The 22,042-nt window shown below is 42.8% G+C and overlaps 1 protein-coding gene across 2 annotated transcripts in view; it reads left to right on the top strand.

Moving 5' to 3' along the window:
• The window catches only part of sema5a (sema domain, seven thrombospondin repeats (type 1 and type 1-like), transmembrane domain (TM) and short cytoplasmic domain, (semaphorin) 5A), a 191,416-nt gene that overhangs the window by 90,457 nt on the left and 78,917 nt on the right, over positions 1 to 22,042 (top strand). For both annotated transcript variants that reach the window (XM_078237393.1, XM_078237404.1), the window contains exons 5-7: positions 13,374 to 13,436; positions 14,550 to 14,648; positions 16,754 to 16,967. In XM_078237393.1, coding sequence (XP_078093519.1) covers positions 13,374 to 13,436; positions 14,550 to 14,648; positions 16,754 to 16,967 — 376 coding nt within the window. The remainder of the gene's footprint in view (positions 1 to 13,373; positions 13,437 to 14,549; positions 14,649 to 16,753; positions 16,968 to 22,042) is intronic.

Raw genomic sequence — 22,042 nt, forward strand, 5'->3', positions numbered from 1 at the left:
AGTTGCATATTATTTAAATGGAGAAAGACTGCAAAAAGCTGCAGCATAGGGGGATTTGAGGATTCTCATACATAAATCACATCAAGCTAACATGCAAGTTCAGCAAATAATTGGGGAGGTAAGTGGAATGATTTCAAAGGGACACTAGTTAGACCGTACCTGGAATACTGTGAACAGTTTTGGTCCCCTTATCCAAGGTAAGATATATTGGAGGAAGTCCAGAGAAGGTTCACTAGATTGATCCCGGGTATGGAGGGATTTTCTGATGAGGAGAGGTTGAGTAGGTTGGGTCTGTACTCATTGGAGTTTAGAAGCATGAAGGGCGAAATTATGGAGACAAATAGGATTCTCGGAGAGGAGGGAGTGAGGGGCGGGGGGGGGGGGGCGGTGGGGCGGGGGGGGCGGTGGGGCGGGGGGGGAGAAGTGGGGAGGGAATGGTGTTGACAGGGTAGATGCTGAGAGGTTTTTTCCATTGTGGAAGAGTCTCGGACCTGAGGGCAGAATCTCAAGAGTAAGAGTCTGGCATGGAGGAGCCATCTGCCCCCGAAGTGCTCCTCTTCATTTTAAATGCTCCAATTTGAGACCAGCCTGGGAGTCAATCCTCACTGTCTCATCCAGGGAAAGTACACCACAAGCAAAGTACTACTCACACTCAGTTGGTGGCATGGTTTTTAGGGACATGCTTATTCAATTCAGTTAGTGTTGGAGAGCTTTATGTGAAATTTAATTCAATCCTTGATGAGGATTTTGCATTCTGATAGGTGTGAGGCCTGTGCTGCATAAAATACTGTTGGTGAATACAAATATTTATAATGGGGTGAGCCTATAAGATACTGCTAGAAAGGTGGAAATTGAAACTAATTATCACCTATGTATTGCCGTTGCTTACGCTGCATTTAAGAGACTATATTTGACCCTTCTCCAACGTAACGGATGACAAATAATTTTATAAATATATGTGCTATGTTTTCTATGCATCCGTAGGTACAGTTTGTTACAAAAATACTTGCATTGAGTGCAGACTGGCTGATGAAAACCATTGCAGTACCCATCAGCTATTCCTCAATTCAAGGATGGGGTCAACTCAGGGTCGTAGGTTTCTGTCATGAGTCTTCATGTGACTGAACAGGATGATTCTCAACTCTCAGACCTTTGGACATATGGGACAGGATGTCCCACAAGGTAGTAAGATCTGGAGTCAGAATTTGCTTCTTTTTCTATTGCTACTCTGCCTCGCCACAAAGGCTTTTGGACTTGCAACTTGATGGACAAGTTGTCACTATTTTGAATGATTGTTAGCAAGCTCCTCCCAGACATTAATCTCAATGCTGCTGCACTTGAAAGAGAGCTTCAGTGTCTCTTTGTAAGTTTTTCTTAGTTTTCCTCTGGAATGCAGGCCATTTGAGAGTTAAGAAACAGGGCCTGGCAGGGGGGATGCTTTTTAGACATCTGGACAGTGTTTTGCCTGAATGCTTGTGGTGCCGGATTCAAGAAGGATACTAGTGTTAAATCGATGGTCACCCCATTGAATTCAGAGGATGCAATGGATGCATTAATGGTGGAATTTCTCTAACACTCTTGTGTTTCATACTGATACACAGTCCAGGTCCAATGTGATGATGCCCACTGTACTCAATCTACAACTTTTGTTGACTTCCCGGGGTCTTTGTTGTCAATCACTCACTGTCATAGTTTGTAGAAAGCTAAGCTGGCGGAGCTGATCCGATGTTGGATCTCTTGATCAATGGTGGCCTTTTGAGAGAGGTGACCAGCCAAAGTATGGGATGTGCTCAACATATTCCAGTGACAAAACTAAACTGACCATCACATAGGCAATCTACAGTTTGGGGATGCGTGCGGTGTTGTTGCCCACTACAGTACTAATGACCAAGAAAGTAACTTACATCAGGCAAGAGATAGAGACAGGAGTTTAAAAAATAGTTTGCACTCTTCTGAAAATTAATTCAGGTATGATGCTTTGTGTTGTGGGAAATTTACCACCGGAGTCAGACTGGAGGTTCAATAACAGTTTTATTTCGGACACGAAGCTTTGGGGAGAAAGCACTGGTACTCCGCAGTACTTGGCAGCTATCTTCTCAATCATACAATAGCAGGTGATCATTTTTATACCTTTCAGACAATAGGTAGTCCGGACATTAGCCGTTTAACACATCGTTATTGTTGAGTAGACAGATCATGGTGATCGATAGTTAGCACATCGTTACAATCAGACAGGTACAGACATGGGCATTAACATCTCATTGTTCATAGAATGGATACATTTCCTCTATCAATGACTGGTTTCGATCTTTACATACAGTGATTGGTTTTTGTTGCATTTATGTATTTATGTTCCCATCTAGGGCTGATCTTGTTATCAGACCTTATTGTCCTGGGTCTGCCCTTATCTTTAAAGTGCCTCAAGCTCTGACTAGCTTCCTGCAGCATTTCGGTTACTGCATGTTTTAACTTTAAATAACTGTCTGTGCTAAAAGCCAGTGCCTGTTTAATGTCTCTTTCCCAGGCAACCATTTTGTGTGTCAGGTAACCATTTTTATAATTTTCCCCACTTCATTTGGATCGAGTTGACTGGGTGGGGGGTGGGGGTGGGAAGGAGGAAAGGAGGTTGATAGAACTGAGTATCTCCATAGTCAAATTTCACTTTCACAAAACAACATTTCAGGTGCAGTAAATGCAAACATGGGAGTGATTTATGGGGCAATTTCTAATACTTGCAAATAATTGTATCTTATTTATAATAATTATTATGTGGTTATAATTAAATACTGCATGATTAAATACTGCAGTCTATGAAGTATTTAATTGTACTCCTGTTCGCAATTAGTTTGTTCTTTGTCCTTATTGCAAGCCTTGTGTAGGGCTGAGCTGAAATCCAAACTACGTGCAGTTCAGTGAGGGCAGTTGGTTTGGAGAGATGAACAATAAAATCCAAACCATCTAAGTATCACAACAGATGGTGCATTAATTAGCTTCCATTTATTTATTACCAGTAACTTTTAACATTGACAAGACATGAAAATAACACATAGTTACTGTTGCTTTTTTATAATGATATAAAGATACCAATCACTCAAAGAATTGTGTAAACACAATGGTTCACTTATTTAAACTAGGTACGCATGAACATGCATGCATGAATGGAAAGCTTGACAATATCAGCAGCAATGCTGTGTGTGCTGTGTTCTGTTCACAGGCAAAAGTGAAACTGTGGCTGGATCACATTACACCCCCAAGTGATGTCATGCTCCTACCCCTTAAAGGCATAGGAGTAGGCCGTTTGGCCCTTCGAGCCTTCTCTGCCATTCATTTTGATCATGACTGATCATCGAATTCAATATCCTGATCTCCCCTTCCTCCCATATCCCTTGATCCCTTTAGCCCCAAGAGTTATATCTGATTTCTTCTTGAAATCAGACGACGTTTTGGCCTCAATTACATTCTGTGGTAGTGAGTTCCATACATTCACCACCTTCTGGGTGAAGAAATTTCTCCTCACCTCAGTTCTAAAAGGCTTACAATATCTCCCTTTCTTTATATAGATCACCCCCCTTTCAAAGAAGTGTTAACTAGTTACAATTCATGTCCATGTTTAATTACCATTACATAAATGTATAAAACGAATGAATCTACAGGTCTCAAAAGTATATAGAGGTAATCTGCTGGTGCACCCAGATCTTGTAATGGTAACCTTGTTTGGAAGTTTCTTTAATTGCTCACAGTGATCTGAGGGAAATCAATAGCAATGTGGTTGACTCTTAAAGACTCTCTGAAATTACCACTCAGTTCAAAGGCAATTAAGGATGGGCAATAAATGCTGGACCAGCAGTGACACCCACATCCCATGAATGATTTTTAAAAAGTCATTGTACCTTTGCGGAACTTGGTTCTGAAGAAATCCTTGTCACTTTGGCTGGTTGCCATGTACCTTCTTTGGAATTTTGAATGTGACAATTCTGTATCTGCGTTTTTATCATGCACACTTGTCATCTTCTCTTGCAGTTTTAAAAATGGTTCTTTAGTTTCTGGGAGAGTAGAATGGATAAGAGTAGGTAGGTTGGTCTGCCAAATATGAGCTCTGCCAGTGATGGCATAGTTGCACTTAAAGGTGTCACTCTCAGATGCCTCCCTGGTGTATCTATCCGAGGGCACACTGCTTGGACTCTCTTTATTTGAGAATTGGAGATTTCAATGTGGAAATAATTCATTTAGCTAGGCTATTAGATCAAGGGTAGTGAGGAGATGAAATAGTGTGATTGATATTCCACTTCTCACACATATCCTAAAATGGCATACCAATAAATTGTGGATCATTATCTGTGGTGATCAAGGGCAACTAGGGATGGACAATAAATGCTGGCCAGCCAGCGATGCCCATGTCCCACAAATGAAAAAGAAGAATTAAAAAAATGATCTCTCTTAGGCACACCAAATAAACTGAAAATAGCGCATAGAGTGTGCGCACCCGTTGTGCTTGATGTATTGTGTAATAGTTGAATAATGGGGTACTGGTTGAATAATGGAGGAGTGGACGATGACAATGAAGTCAGTAGCATGACATGAAAGAGATTTTGGACCAAGGATGCGTGGGAGTTCTAGAACTCACTCACCTGACAAAGGGGCAGCAAGCGCTCCGAAAGCTAGTGGCTTTTGCTACCAAATAAACCTGTTGGACTTTAACCTGGTGTTGTGAGACTTCTTACTGTGTTTACCCTAGTCCAACGCTGGCATCTCCACATCATAAGAATAACTCCCCAGGAGATGCCTAGTTCATCTCGATAATGCCGAAATGTCTTGTGTTCCTGGACATGCTGAATTGAATCAGGCCATCCTTCTATGATGGTTTTCCACAGTTTCTATAGTGCGGAATCTTTTGCCATTTCTTCTTTTGGCTGCTGGCTTTTGAGTTGCACAAAATAAACTAGATCAATTAACAGACTTGCATTTTCCTGCAACTCTAATGCTGAAGCTCCCTCGGAACTGCCAATTATGTTGAAACTTTCTGGATACTTTGATGTTAGGTCATGAAATGAGGTAATTAGGGTAGCTTTTGTGGCTGCTGTTCCATATGAGGTCTGACTGATTCCATGGATTGCCACTAGTATGAAGACACGGCATGCAAGTAGACTTACAATCGTTGGACCCCTTAGTCTCCACAATGTCAAGCACGTGTGACACTCAGGAGGATTGATTGTACTGGCACTCCAGGAATCCAGACCCTGCACATGAAATAAGTGAATAAGTGAACTGTTGTACACCGCATGTTTCATACTGGTAGGTTTTGCCATGGAATTCCATGTCTGTGGATATGTGTCTTTTAGAATTTGCAGGGGTACTTTGTTGGCACTTTCCCCGTGTCAATCTTGGCCAATAACAAATAATTGCCAACTTTCTTAGGATAGATAATTTGAATCTTGGCAAACACCTCGGATGGTGTGATGGCATTTATGTTTTCCGCAAGATTGATGCTGTGAAAGCTGTGTTCACTGTCCTCGATCTTGTCGTGCACATCATTGTTATGTTTTGGTTTGTCAATCACCTCATGTATATGTTCCTGATGCGATATTGGATGGTTATTCTTACTGCTTGAAGGTACCTATTGTGTGCAGTCTGTTTGGATCAGTGTAAAGTTCTTTGTAGCTGCGTCTGCCTATGCTCTGATGCACTGCCGCTGCAAACGGCCCTTTAGAATCATAGAATCCCTACAGTGTAGGAGGAGGCCATTCAGCCCATTGGGTCTGCACCAACTCTCCGACAGAGCATCTTACCCAGTCTCACCACCTGCCCGATATCCATAATCTCATGCATTTATCCCACTAATCCCTCTAATCTATATATCTTGGGACACTAAGGGATAATTTAGTATGGCCAATCCACCTAATTTGCATATCATTGGACTGTGGGAGGAAACCAGAGCACCCGGAAGAAATCCACACAGGCAGGGGGAGAATGTTCTAACTCCACAGTCACCCAAGGTGATCTTGGGTCCCTGGCGCTGTGAGGCAACCACTGTGCCACCGTGCCAGATTCTTCGCAGAATTGATGGAGAGCTTGGCATTCCCTTGGTGCACATAAAAGACTATGCCTTTCACGTGCTTTGCTAGTTTTAAGTGTTCTAGTAAGTGAGTCAACAGCACTATATGTGTATCTACACCTCAGGGGTTGCAGCAGTTCAAGAAGGCAGCTCACCACTACCTTCTCAATGGCAATTAGGGATGGGCAATAAATGCTGGCCTAGCCAGCAATGCCCACATCCTGTAAAATGATTTTTTTAAAAAATGGAGTGGTATTTAGGATCTCTTAGCTTTATTGACCTGCGAGAATCACTTTGTGTCATCCTTGATTAGCTCTTCAATGCTTTGGACTTGCCTAGCAGATCTTTCTGGAATACCTCCATAAGGGTGGATCCAATTATTACACAACAATTATATCTGCTAGCTCTGTGCTTGAAAAATAAGTTGATCTTTCTTTACGCCCTAACAATGATGTAACACTGCATTCTGCATTCTCTTGTTTCCTTCTCTATGAATGGTAAGCTCTGTCTGGTCTCTGTCGCGCAAGAAACAATACTTTTCACTGTATGCTAACACATGTGACAATAATAAATCGAATCAAAAAATCACAGTACATACACTTTATCTGCAACTGCTGACAAAGTGGTCTTTAGCTTCTGGATTTCTGTTGTTGTAATGATATGCACGCAAGTCAATGAATACGGAAGTTTAGCCTGAGTCTGAACTAGTCTTTCAGTATAGTCCAAATCATTCCTTTAGCTCTTCTGCTGTTGATCCTGCCGTGCTCAACCTTTATAGAGCCTCCTTCCCAATTGTTAGGTGAATTTTTATGGCTTGCTTGCTTGGTTGGGACACACCTGAGTCAAGAAACCATCGCTTTGTATGCTGTTTAAACATTTTGAATTCGGTCAGTAGGTCAGCTGCACCCCAATTCAAATTGAGAAATTTTGTGGACCTTTTGACAATTTCCCTTTGATCTTTCCTCTTGTTTTATTTAGTTTATTGTTTAACAATTCCTGAAGTTGTTATAATTGTAATCTTCTCTGACCTGAATTTATGAAGACTTACTTTGTTTCTTTTTGTTTGGCTCTCACTTGCCCATCATCGATTTGGCTCACATCCCAGTCACTCGGCTTTCTGAATTGATCTAACATGGTGCTGGTCCTCTCGAGGTGCTGTCCCATTCATCACGAGGGATTTGGCTGCTCACCAGCTCTTCACTTAAGCACTGTTTGTATTATGATTTCTTCAAAGTTTTCTGTGCAGCTACCACACTGCAATTGCAACCTTCTCTGATGCTGCAAACTCGTCGTGGCCTGATCAAAACATCGATGGTCGTCTATGCCATATAGCATGGTCTAAAGCTGTTCACCATGTTGTATCTGTACTTAAACTCGCTGCCTTGCTGCTTGACCTGAACACCATTATGATGATACAAAGGCACCAATCACACATAAGGGATTGTATAAACATGTTGGTTGACTTATCTAAAGGAGGCACTTAAGAACGTCTATACATGGATAGAAAGTGTAAAGACATCAGCAGCAGAGCTGTATATATTGTGTTCTGCTCTAAGGTAAAGTGAAACTGAGATTGGATCACATGATATACACTTCCCCTCTTGTGATGGCATTGCTGCTATCCCTTAAAGGCATATTATAACAGTTTATAGCATCTTGTCCAAAAGAGCAACATGACTCAGAAAGGTGTAAGGACTTTGAAGTTATATGATCATTTTCAATGTCTGGAATACTGCTGTATTTTTGTGGTGTTGCATATTTGGAAGTGAATTGTCAGCATGTTATTGAAAGCCAATTCTTGATGCCAATTACTTTTTATGTATTCAGTAATTCAAACAGCTGCTGAGTCCACAGGGTAGCCACTCCCAGCAGTCACTGGAGTGCTGCCATTTCCATTTGTACAGCATGCACTCCTCATTCAGTAGAGCCCAGTTGCCAGTTTTTAAGACCCTGTGTACAGTAGCTGCAGTAAATCTGTCTTGTCAAGATTGGGACCAAAAGCCAGTCCAGAGAGACATGATTCACGATGTTTCTGTTAAACAAAAGCTTTAAAGTTAACATATGTATAATTACCTCAGTAAATATATTCATAAAAATAGGTTTGTGGTTGGGATTTTTTTGTAAAGCTCCCTGTACCATTTCAAACAAGTATTTTGATACTTATGCGTAGTATGAAAAATGTAATGCCTTTCTGGCTTTACTGTACTGTGACTGTTTTAATGATAACCAGCAAGTGAGTGGTGAACTGCCTTGCACTGATATCTTCCTTATTCCTACTCAAAGCCATAATCTTGAAAGAAATATGTAAAAAATACAATTATCCATCTTTGAACTTCTCCAAGTTGAGTTTTCTCCTCCTCTCCTGAAGAGTACTGACTTGCTGGGATTCAGTTCACTGGGGCAACAGGCCACCTCCACCACTTCGGAAAGATTGGCTGTCCACCATCTGGCACAAGTCAGGAGGGTAATGAAATACTCTTCACTTGTCTGGATGGGTGCAGCTCCAAAAACACTCCAGAAGCTCAGCACGAGGCCAAAGCAGCCTGCTTGATTGCTAAGCCTTCCACAAATATTTAATCTTTCCGCTACTGACAAACAGTGGCAGCCATGTGTACCATCTACAAGATGCACTGCAGGAACTCACCAAGGGTCCTTAGACAGCACCTTCCAAATCCACAACCATCTAGAAGGACAAGAGTAGCAGATACCTGGGAGCACCACCATCTTGAAGTTCCCCTCCAAACCACACTATCCTGACTTGGTACTAAATCGTCATTCCTTCACTCTTGCTGGGTCAAAATCCCTCCCTAACAGCATTGTGGGTGTACCTACACCTCAGCAGTACAAGAAGGCAGCTCATCACCACCTCCTGAAGGGCAACAAGGGATGGGCAATAAATGCTGACCTAGCTAGTGAAACTCACATCCCATAGATGAAATTTAAAAAAGATGGCCATTCATGTGTAGACCTAGAGAATGAATAGCTTGCTGTCTCATATCAGAGGAGGTGACCTTAAAAGTTCCTATAACTGCACTTTCCAAAAAACTCTGGGCCTTGAATGCTTGACTTCAGATTGCATCACCTCGGCATGGCTGGCTGGGTGAGAGGCAACAGCAAGGACATGCAGAGGTGATGAGCAACATCATAAGGCCATTCACAAACCTAAACATGATGCAACATGGCTGATGTCTCAGCTTCCATTGCAACACAAGCAGAAGTCACACAACATCTGAATGCTGCAGTGGAAACTCAGACTAAAGTTCTGAAATTTCAGAATTTCAGAGTGGCAGTGGTGGGAATGCAAATCCTGTCCTCCAAGGACAGGAAAGCAGGTTGGTGCTTCGCAGAGGCATTGCCAGCCTTCTGGGATGGCACCTCCATCATCCTATCCTAGTAATCTGTTGGAGGACATATTGCTGCCCTGCTGTGAAATTCTGAAGCCCTTTTGTGCATTGGTATCTACAGCCATGGTGGCAGCAGTCTGAGCTTGCATGGCAGTCAGCAGAAATTTCAGAACTTTAGTCTGAGTTTCCACTGCAGCATTCAGATGTTGTGTGACTTCTGCTTGTGTTGCAATGGAAGCTGAGACATCAGCCACATTGCATCATGGTTAGGTCTGTGAATGGCCTTATGATGTTGCTCATCACCTCTGTAGTGGAAAGGATGGACTCCAAACTCTGTGCCAAGTTGCTGTTGGACTATTCCATGTTCCTTGACAACAGGCTCTGTAGCTGTTCTGCCAATGCACCAACACTCCTGTGTACATCAGCACCAACTTCTTTTCTATTTGTCTCCCCTTCGAGGCCTTTGTCTGAATCCTCTGTAATGTACCTTCTTTGTGGCCTTGCCCTCCGGGCAGCTGACACAGGAGCTGTCCTTTCCTTGCTGACCTGGTTGCAGCCCAATTGTGCCCGTTAACTCACCACGTGTAAATCTCACCTCGAAGCTACCCTCTAAAGCACATGCATTGCCACTGTCTGAGGTGGTAGCTCAAGCTTTATAATGAATACCTGATCTTCCCTCTCTAGGCCTAACATCCTTGGACACCACTGGCTGGCCAGGTGGCAGTGCTTGGGGATCTGGAAATAGTAGGATTGGGGAGGGGGAAGGAGGGGAGATAATAAAAGGTGAATCGTTACACCGTCAGCAGCTTGTACGGATTGTGGGATGAGGGCAATGTAAGATTTGAAAAGGTGATTTAGATAGGAAATTCCATCATGCTCGATGGTTTCAGCAGCACCGTTGACCTCAGTGACGGCTGTTGCAATTATTCTAAGCACCGTCTCCTTTTTGGGGGTTTGTGTAGACGGCTGTATCTGCCCCCCTCCCCCTTCAAACTGGTTTGCTGCTGCTGTCTATATTGGGCCACCTTGTCCTTCAAAGAGAGGAAAGTATGTCAATGAGTGTGAAGCCATGTATGTGCCTTCTATTGTTGAATAGTTAGCTATGGGACGTGAGTGTGTGGATTGTAGCAGTGCTAAGTGTGTGAAAATGGGGTGAAACATGAATGGGAGGTTTGAGTTGTAGTTAACGTCAGTTGGTAAAGAGGGTGTGAGTTGGTAGGCAATGGCATGTGAGAATGCATTCACACATGCATCTAGAGGGTTTACTAGTTTCCTGATGGAAGAGAACCTCTCTTCCACTGTCTACTGCACCAGCGACCCAAGTGCCAGCGTCTGAAAATCTGGGGGCACACTCTCTGACCTGTTGGACCATTATTGTTCCTTCTTTTAGGTCTAATTAAAATGATTAGGTAGTGCAATGTTGTACACTTCCTGCTTCAGTTTAATTAAGTGCGGCGTAACCACACATCACTATCCCCATGCCTGAATTTGAAGGTATTTAAGCCACTTAAATGTTTAAATTTAATTTCTGCAGCAATTGTTCCAATCTTCTGCTATAACCTCTGAAGAAGATATAAATACCCGTGTTTGACTCTATCCCATTTCACTGATCTCCTGCTGAAGTTATAGTGGGAAACTGGGAAATAGCCACAGAAATTTAAGGCCAAGGTCACTTGTATTGACATCTTTTTGGTGTAATTCTGGGTCATCTCAGTAAAAAGCTAAGGTTTTTAATATTGTAGTTATTATTCTTGAATTAAGTTATTAAATGACTCAAAACACAGAAAAATGGTGATATTAGGATCTTTCCAGTTGCCTTCCAGAGCTGATCCTATCAGATTGTGTGGGGTCAGCAGGAGGATATCTTGTTACCATAGGAAAGATGGGCACAAGGTTGGCACGTCTCTGGAAAGCATGTTAGCCCAACTCTGTCCATACACTCTGTGGTCCCTTACGGGGGCCAATCTTTCAAATATTTTAAATGCTTATCTTTTGGGATTTAGACTGTTTTCTTGACCAGGTTCCCTCAACGTTGTCCTTTTAGAGCAGTAGTTTGCAAACTGAGGTCCATACAGATCTTCTGGGGTCCATGAAACAATCTCCCTTGTGCGGAAGAGAAGGAAGAACAGACAAGGGGAAAATAAATTTGTATAAATGAGTGGTGGTTAATGGACCCACACAAATAGTGACAAGCTGTCCATTCTGAAGCTCCTGAATGGCTTTCCACGATGTGTCTTGCTTCTACCTTTGGTGGGAGGGGAGGTGGGAGGCCAGTTGCTTCTGTGGTATTCAAGTACATTCAGTTTGGAGTGTCATTATAATGCTGCCCGTCCTGCGAGTGTTTCTAGCATTTTCTGTCTATATTAACCTGTTGTTGGTTTGATTATTGTAATCGTGTGGAAAAGCTGTCAGGTTGAGTTACTTAAATTTTCCACCATGTTGCAATAATGCAAATCCGTTAGATGATTAAATAACAGTGAGAGTCTGGATTGGGTTTGCACTGGTCAGTAAAATATTCCCAAGAGTGTTGCATTCATTGAGGGAAGGAAATTTATATGCTTATGGGAAGTTCTTTTAAAAATTAAAACCATAATCTGTTTTGAGCCTGTGAAACAACTAAATGGGGTGAGACTGCTGTTGCTAGTGATGTAGCTAATGGCTGTTTGTATTGATTATGATTGGGTTTATCTGCCATTAGTAGGCAATCTATAACCACATGAAAAACAGTTCTGTTGACGTGCACTAGAATGTTAGTGGAGTTACACTTATCCTTTATCTCTGGTTTGTCTGGGCTGTTTTATCTCTGTCTACATCAATGAATTAGTCCTCAAATTGCTTGAAGTGAATGCCGGCTTTCTTATAAACATTAAAATGTACTCTACAAGTCTAACACTCTTGCATTATGGATATTATATAGTAATAGTCATTATTTAATTGAATGGTGGAGCAGACTTGATGGGCCAAATAGCCGACTTCCGCTTGTATGTCTTATGGTCTATAATTTAGATAGGTGGTCCATGATTACTAACCTATTTGAAAATAAATTCTTCAAACGAAAAAGTTTGAGAACCGCTGTTCCCACCTCACCTCACTTGGTGCACCTGGTTCTGCTGATACAGTACGGTACTGACTGACTCAAAGGAACTGCATCTTTGATGTATGTGGGGGGTTCCCTGTCCCAGGCTCCTTGCTAACATTTGCCTTGTAAGAGGTGGACGGAGGTTTCATGCCTTACAGAAACGTATAGGAAACTCCTGGAAGTGGCAGAGGCCTGACGCAACTGACCCTGGGCTACTCTCCGTGGGGTTTGTCTATCCTCTTCCCAGAGCTACTCCAGTGGAAACTCCTCAACAATTGAAGGATTGTAATGTTACTTGTATTTGATTGTTACCATCTTAAGGAAAATTGGAGTTTATTCATCAATAGATGAACTCTTCAGCCTATCAGACTTTCACTATCAACTTTTTGTGAGAATACTGAACAGTCCCAAAGGCCTAAAAGAAAGAGTAAGAGAACTTTTATAAAAATAACATTTTTGCCATCTTTTAGCACATGTTAATAGATAGTGTTTCATAATATAAAAGCTATGGAGTTATATGTGCGGACAGAAACTTGTTTACGTGTATTGGCAGTGAATATGTTTCAACTCTTCGTGTTTGACATCCTGTGCAATACTTAGCTACACCATCTGTGTAGGAATTAAAGAACATCTGTTGGAAATACATGTTTATTGATAATAAATGAAGCCTGCCCCACCATACCATTGAAACAATTAACTTGAAGTATTTTTCTCTGTAAATGTGTGGAAACCTGAACTTTCAATCTGTGGAATTATTTTCACAAAGACAATGTGGTATTTCATAATTAGAACTGCTCATCATGGGTCTGGATGCATTCAGCGCAGGCTCTGAGGAACGTGTTATGGCGTTGGATGTAGCCTTCACTCTAACCTTGTGATATTTTCCTCCTCTCTTCAGGGAGTGGAATGGCGCTCAGATGAAATGGCAAAAAAAAGCTGTTTCAGTAAAGGCAAAACTGAGGTAGGTGGTGATTGTTCTCCAGGGAATAATGCAAGATACTGTGCTGTGAGGTGAGTGGGAGCTCTGGCTGCTCCCTCACACATGTTGGTATCTTGCCAGCAGTGAAATGTTTCCAGCAACACAATTTTTAATCCAAACCAAAGGCACATTTAGAAAGACCCCACACCATATTTAATTACCATGAATACCAACCATTTATAACACGTTTAGAATTTCAGAATTTAAAAAATAGTCAGTACCCATTACTATGTACGCATGCTGCATTGTTTTTCAATTTGTTGAATTGAGAGCTGGGTTAAAATCTGGCCAAGTGGTTTCAGATATCAGTTGAAGTAAGTATCACTGGAGTATTCAACACTTGTTGGCCAAATATCTCAGCCTATTTAGTTGGATACACATAGAAAGTAAGGTACTTGCTGTTGTTACTGCCTTCCCCCTAATCCCGACTATTAATTTTTAAATAATTGTGAATATAAATATGTCACTCATTTAGAAAAAAGATCTGTTGCGAGAGAATGGTGGGAGGAACTATTTCAGATTTAATAACTGAAAGGCTGGGACTATCACAGGGAACCTAGGTTTATGATCCTGCATATATTGAGCTGCATATTTATAAGTCATTTATTTAAATTTAGTATTGCCCAGATTCTATTTTTTTTTTAACTGGAAGGCATGGGCACCACCACCATCTGACCGGGCCTCACGGGCTGCTCTTAATCCAGGAAAAGGATGTGAGTGAAAACCTGATCGGTTGTATCCTTGATCAACATTGAGTCAGCCTTATTATGGCACCAAATTACCTTTTGGGGATTAGGAGTGCATGCAGATTACTGTCGATCCACCTCAGTTACATAAAACACCCACAGAACATTCAATAGGACCTGATGTGTTCGTTGAATGACATCAAAATTACAGTGAATGTGCCACCTACACTAAGATTCTTAACGATTCAGTCAGTGCCAATAACTGAGATGCAATTCTTACAGTTGATTAAATGGTACAGTAATGACAATTGGGGCCTGTTATTATACAACAATTGAAAGAATGCAATGTAAGCTAAGCCTCATGATCTGGTGATTTATTTTGTATTAAAACTTCCATGTGCCATTGCAGGAAGAATGTCAGAATTATATTCGGGTCCTCCTTATCAACAACAACAGGATCTTCACCTGTGGAACAAATGCATTTACCCCCATATGCACTAATCGGACGGTAATTACAATCATTACACCATGTAACTTCCTTTGCAATCTCCATGTGATTTCCTTAAAATGTAGCTAATGTTAAAAGACTTTGACTTAGTTTTAATTGTTTATCCATTTTTAACAGGCTGAAAAGATACATTTACAAAAATAGGTGACAGTAATTCAATCAACGGTACCTGATAATGTGGTAATTCAAGAGCAAGTGGCTGAAGCATTTGATGCAGAGGCATATTGCTCCAGTGATTCTGTTTTATATATATATTTATAAAATACACAAAATACAAAGTAGAAAAATGAAAACAGAATTACCCCAAAACTCTTAGGGTTGAAAAGGATAGATTGCAAGGTGTCCATTGGATGAGACTAGGAATTTGAGGTAGAAGCCAGTTACGCTGGGAATGTACCCCTTTCATACTGCCCTTTGATTTCCATTTGTGGGGTCCAAGTTTGCTTCTTCTTCCACTGCTTTCACATCGAGAGGGTGTGTCTGAGAAATTTCCAGCTTCTCTTGCTAGATATGTTCGAGCCTGTACAAGACTGAAGCATTTGCAACCATCTTCAGTCAGAAGTGCCAGTTGGACAATCCATCTCGGCCTCCTCTTGAGGTCCTCCACGCCACTGATGTCAGTCTTCAGCCAATTCGATTCACACCATGTGATATCAAGAAACAGCTGAAAGCACTGGATACTGCAAAGGCTATTATGGGCCCTGACAACATTCTGGCGATAGTACTGAAAGCTTGTGCTGCAGAGCTGACCTCGCCCCTAGCCAAAGAGTTCCAGTACAGTAACAACACAGGCAGCTATCCGGCAATGTGGAGGATTGCCCAGTTATGTCTTGTCCACAAAAAGCAGACAAATCCAACCCAACCAATTACCACCCCATTAGTCTACTCTCGATCATCAGTAACATGATGGAAGTTGTCGTGCTACCAAGTGGCGTTTACTGAGCAATAATCTGTTCACTGATGCACATTCTGGGTTACTCAGCTCCTGACTTCATTACAGTCTCTGTCGATGCATGGTCAAAAGAACTGCACTCGCGGTGAGGTGTGAGTGACTGCCCTTGACATCAAGGCAGCATTTGCCTGAGTATGACCTCAAGGCACCCTAACAAAGCAGAGGGTGGACTTCTCCAGTGCTGTCTATGGATGCAAGTTTGTAATTCTTTCCAAAAGCAGGCACAATTGTGACAGAGAATGAGGGAAATTTGAGTGATGGGGTTTACTACCAGTTCATCATCAGATTATTCATTCCACAGTTGTTGCTGGTCACTTCTTCCCTGTGTGGGGGGAGACAAGTCACAGACCCTTAAAGGACCCACCTTCTTTCTGACCCCATGCCGCTGCTTCCTGGGGATGCTACCATTGGGCAAAGACTTTTGGCGAGCTTCTGTCCCTTTAGGGTCTAGTTTTCTGCTGCTTCAGTGGAATCCCTACTGCAACAACACCAGAACTATCTGCTCTCATGCAGGCAAGCTCCCTCTTGGCATCAGAAATCCTGCTGGTAGTTTGTCATGCACATGGGATGATCTAGGATAACAGTTTGAGTTAGGCCAGAGGGAAGGGGCTAAGTGAAACTCTTGTCCCACTGAAACTTTGTCCAGAGGAGCAGAATTGCAGCCATGGTATTCCGAAGCATTGTTCCTCAGAAGATTTTACTACTTACATGGTTGTTTGAGCCACGTATCATACCTTTGTATTGCTGACACACCTGGACATTATGACAAGAGAAATGCAATTAAACCTGTAAAAAAGGTGGGCATTGTTGTATGTGGGGCTTCAACATGTCTCAGGTTTGCTGTAATGTACACCTGGTTGTACATAAACAACACCATCTGTCCTTGAAGGCTAGAAGTCTACTGACGGGAGCCACTCCAAGTCAATGGACATTTGGCTGCGCTGAATCCCACCAAGGTAGGACTGGAAAATCCTTTCCTGTATAGTACATGCAAAGCTACTGCCTGAAGTGCTAAAATTATCTGCCCATAGACATTCTGGAACACATCCATCGCAGGATGGTTTTGCTGTGATTAAGAATATTAAATTGTTTATTTTGATTGTATTGGATGTGGTAATTCTTAAACCGTTATTGGATTGTTTACTTTTTGCAGCTAACCAACTTGGCAGAAATCCATGATCGCATCAGTGGCATGGCTCGCTGTCCATACAATCCACAACACAATTCCACTGCTCTAATTACATCTACCGGAGAGCTCTATGCTGCCACAGCCATGGATTTCCCAGGAAGAGACCCTGCCATCTACCGCAGCCTGGGAGGGCTTCCTCCTCTACGCACTGCTCAGTACAACTCAAAATGGCTAAATGGTGAGGACCAAAAGGGATAGACACTCTTATAGACATTAGTGTATAACAAAGAGATCATGTACCTAGAGATCCTTAAAAGCTTGTGAATCATACTGTAGCAAGGCTGGATGAGAAATTATAAGAAGATTATATGAAGATGACTTTTCTGAGGCCCTCTCACTGGTGAATTAGTGCAGTTGAGTAGCGGGGTGCCCAATTTCCCAAGGAATGATTTGAGAGCTAAATATGTGGCCATACTAGCATGCATGAACTTCACTTCAAATGAAAAACTTGAAAACTTTTCACACTGGATAATGCAACTTTGGGTGGAGCAGCTTGTCCATATAAACTGGGATCATTGCCTTCGGAGAAATGGGTTCCAACAATTTTGTTCCTCCTTGCTCCAAGTGGATCAGGTTCACCCCTTTTAAGAGTAAAATGTTTCAATTTCTTTGCAATTTTGGTTCCATTTTGATCAACTCAATGGTTGATTTTACCTTTTTGTCATTTTTCCTTGTCAATGTTTTCATCCAGCAATCTTGGTTACTGATTATTTAAATGTCAATGGAATTTCCCTTTGAATGTACCCCCCCGCCATCAGGAGATCTCATCGGCTTGAATGGCCGGTGTAGACTGAAGTAAATTTGACCAATGTGGACACTGGAATTCTTTACATTTACTCCACAGCCTGTATGAGCATCTGGAGGAAAAAAAACATAAAGCTTACATTTACATCCACAACCACTGAATGGTTCAAAGAGCTTCACAGAAGTTCTGACAAATGGCCACTGACCTAAAATGTTAACTTTGTTTCCTCCTCCAGAGATGCTGCTTGACCTGCTGAGTACTTCCAGCAATTTGTGTTTTTATTTCAGATTTCCAGCTACTGCACTAATTTGCACTTGTCTTCCTTTAAGAATTGCTGCCATCTGACACTGTCTGTTCCCCAGCCAAAAGCACTACAGGTCAAATCATCTATATAAATCTTTTGTGTATAAGTAGTATAGAGATAAATATCCATCGTATAAAATTCAAGCTATTCACCCCCACCCCTCCCCTCCACCCCAAGGTGCCAGTATGAATGGGCCAGCTCAAACAAATCGTTTTCAGAAATGAAAAATGAAAGCTAAAGAATATGCCTTGATGGAGAATAATTAAATGGTTCTTTCCTGTTGCTATCCAAAATTGTAAATGTGCATTACAAGTAGTTTAATTCTCAGAAACGATTGATTGGTGAGGTTTATCCCTAGTTCTTGAGCTTTGAATTTTAACATTGGTATTTGAAATATTCATCATGGTTGGCAAACATGATTCATCATCAGTATTCCCAAGTGGTAGAAGGATCTATGCAAGTAGCATTTATCGCCCATCCCTAGTTGCCCTCAAGAAGGTGGCAGTGAGCTGCCTTCTTGAACAGCTGCAGTCCATGTTGTGTTGGTATGCCCACAGTGCATACCAACTCGTGAGGGAGTTCCAAGATTTTGACCTAGTGAAGTGAAGGAACAATAATATATTTCCAAGTCAGGATGGTTTGTCACTTGAAGGGGAACCTCCAGATGCCATGCATCTGGTGCCCTTGTCCTTCTACATGGTAGTGGTCATGGGTTTGGAAGTTGCTGTCTATGGAGCTTGGTGAGTTCCTGCAGTGCAAACATTGTACAAACTGCTGCCACTGGTCGTAGTCATGGAGGAAGTGGATGTTTGTGAATTGAGTGCCAGTCAAATGAGCTGCTTTGTCTTGGATGGTGTTGACCTTCTTGAGTGTTGTTGTATTGCACTCGTTTAAGCAAATCATTACATTCCTGATTTGTGCTCTGCAAATTGTGAACAGAGGGTTTGGAGAGAGTCAGGTGGTGAGTCATTCACTGCAGGATTCCTAGCTTCTGCCTTGGAACTGTGATGTTGTTGCTATTACAGACATGGTTAAAGGAAGGACAGGATTGGCAGCTTAACGTCCCAGGATACAGATGTTTCAGGCAGGATAGAGGGGGATGTAAAAGGGGTAGGGCAGTTGCACTACTGGTTAAGGAGAATATCACAGCTGTACTACAGGAGGACACTTCGGAGGGCTCATACAGCGAGGCAATATGGGTAGAGTTCAAGAATAGGAAGGGCATGGTCACAATGTTGGGGATTTACTATAGGCCGCCCAACTGCCAGCGGAAGATAGAGGAACAGATTTTGGGAAGGTACAAAAGTAACAGGGTAGTTGTGGTGGGAGATTTTAACTTCCCGTATATTGACTGGGACTCACTTAGTGCTAGGGGTGTGGATGGGGCAGAGTTTGTAAGGAGCATCCAGGAGGGCTTCTTGAAACAGTATATAGATAGTCCAACTAGGGAAGGGGCCATTCTGGACCTGGTATTGGGGAATGAGCCCAGCCAGATGGTCGATTTTTCAGTAGGGGAGCAGTTTGGGAAAAGTGAGCACAATTTAGTAAGCTTTAAGGTACTGATGGATAAAGATAAGTGTAGTCCTCAAGTTAAGGTACTAAATTGGGGGAAGGCTAATTACTACAATATTAGGCAGGAACTGAAGAATGTAGATTGCGGCAGGTGTTTGAGAGCAAACCAACATCTGGCATGTGGGAGGCTTTCAAGTGTAAGTTGATAGGGATTCAGGACTGACACATTCCTGAAAGGATGAAGGATAAGTATGGCAAGTTTTGGGAACCTTGGATTACAAGAGATATTGTGAGCCTAGTCAAAGAGGAAAAAGGAAGCATTTGTCAAGGCTAGGAGGCTGGGAACACACAAAGCCAGTGTGGAATACAAGGAAAGTAGAAATAAACTTTAGCAAGGAGTAAGGAGTTATAAAAGTTGTCATGAAAAAGCATTGGCCAGCAGGATTAAGGAAAATCCTTTTATACATATATACAGAGCAAGAGGGTAGCCAGGGAGAGGGTTGGCCCACTCAAGGACAGGGGAGGGAATCTATGTGTGGAGCCAGAGGAAATGGGTGAGGTATTAAATGGGTACTTTGCGTCAATATTCACCAAAGAGAAGGACTTGGTGGATGCTGAGTCTGGGAAAGGATGTGTAGATAGTTTGAGTCATGTTGAGATCAAAAAGGAAGAGGTATTGGGGTTCTTGAGAAACATTAAGGTAGACAAATCCCCAGGGCCTGATGGGATATACTCCAGAATACTGAGAGAGGCAAGGGAGGAAATTGCTGGGGCCTTGAGGGAAATCTTTGTATCCTCACTGGCTATAGGGGAGATACAGTAAGAAGTTTAACAACACCAGGTTAAAGTCCAACAGGTTTATTTGGTAGCAAAAGCCACACAAGCTTTCGAGGCTCTAAGCCCCTTCTTCAGGTGAGTGGGAATTCTGTTCACAAACAGAATTTATAAAGACACAGACTCAATTTACATGAATAATGGTTGGAATGCGAATACTTACAACTAATCCAGTCTTTAAGAAACAAAACAATGGGAGTGGAGAGAGCATCAAGACAGGCTAAAAAGATGTGTATTGTCTCCAGACAAGACAGCCAGTGAAACTCTGCAGGTCCACGCAACTGTGGGAGTTACAAATATTGTGACATGAACCCAATATCCCGGTTGAGGCCGTCCTTGTGTGTGCGGAACTTGGCTATCAGTTTCTGCTCAGCGACTCTGCGCTGTCGTGTGTCGCGAAGGCCGCCTTGGAGAACGCTTACCCGAATATCAGAGGCCGAATGCCCGTGACCGCTGAAGTGCTCCCCAACAGGAAGAGAACAGTCTTGCCTGGTGATTGTCGAGCGGTGTTCATTCATCCGTTGTCACAGCGTCTGCATAGTTTCCCCAATGTACCATGCCTCGGGACATCCTTTCTTGCAGCGTATCAGGTAGACAACGTTGGCCGAGTTGCAAGAGTATGTACCGTGTACCTGGTGGATGGTGTTCTCACGTGAGATGATGGCATCTGTGTCGATGATCCGGCACGTCTTGCAGAGGTTGCTGTGGCAGGGTTGTGTGGTGTCTTGGTCACTGTTCTCCTGAAGGCTGGGTAGTTTGCTGTGGACAATCGTCTGTTTGAGGTTGTGCGGTTGTTTGAAGGCAAGAAGTGGGGGTGTGGGGATGGCCTTGGCGAGATGTTCGTCTTCATCAATGACATGTTGAAGGCTCCGGAGGAGATGCCGTAGCTTCTCCGCTCCGGGGAAGTACTGGACGACGAAGGGTACTCTGTCCACTGTGTCCCGTGTTTGTCTTCTGAGGAGGTCGGTGCGGTTTTTCGCTGTGGCGCGTTGGAACTGTTGATCAATGAGTCTAGCGCCATATCCTGTTCTTATGAGGGCATCTTTCAGCGTCTGGAGGTGTCTGTTGCGATCCTCCTCATCCGAGCAGATCCTGTGTATACGGAGGGCTTGTCCGTAGGGAATGGCTTCTTTAACGTGTTTAGGGTGGAAGCTGGAGTAGTGGAGCATCGTGAGGTTATCCGTGGGCTTGCGGTACAGTGAGGTGCTGAGGTGACCGTCCTTAATGGAGATGCGCGTGTCCAAGAATGCAACCGATTCCGGAGAGTAGTCTATGGTGAGCCTGATGGTGGGATGGAACTTGTTGATGTCATCATAGAGTTGTTTCAGTGATTGTTCACCATGAGTCCAAAGGAACATCTCCACATATAGGGGAGGTCCCAGAGGATTGGAGAATAGCCAATGTTGTTCCTTTGTTTAAGAAGGGTAGCAAGAATAATCCAGGTGAGCCTTACGTCAGTGATAGGGAAATTATTGGAGAGGATTCTTTGAGACATGATTTACTCCCACTTGGAAATAAATGGACGTATTAGCGAGAGGCAACATGGTTTTGTGAAGGAGAGGTCGTAGCTCACTAAATTGATTGAGTTTTTCAAGAAAGTGACGAAGGTGATTGATGAGGGTAGGGCAGTAGATGTTGTCTACGTGGACTTCCGTAAGGCCTTTGACAAGGTCCCTCATGGCAGACTGGTGCAGAAGGTGAAGTTGCTGGGATCAGAGGTGAGCTGGCAAGGTGGATACAGAACTGGCTCGGTCATAGAAGACAGAGGTAGCAGTGGAAGGGTGCATTTCTGAATGGAGGGCTGTGACAAGTGACGCTCCTCAGGGATCAGTGCTGGGACCTTTGCTGTTTGTAATAT

The sequence above is a fragment of the Mustelus asterias genome, chromosome 2, assembly GCF_964213995.1.
Source record: "Mustelus asterias chromosome 2, sMusAst1.hap1.1, whole genome shotgun sequence".
In the NCBI taxonomy this organism is placed as follows: Eukaryota; Metazoa; Chordata; class Chondrichthyes; order Carcharhiniformes; family Triakidae; genus Mustelus; species Mustelus asterias.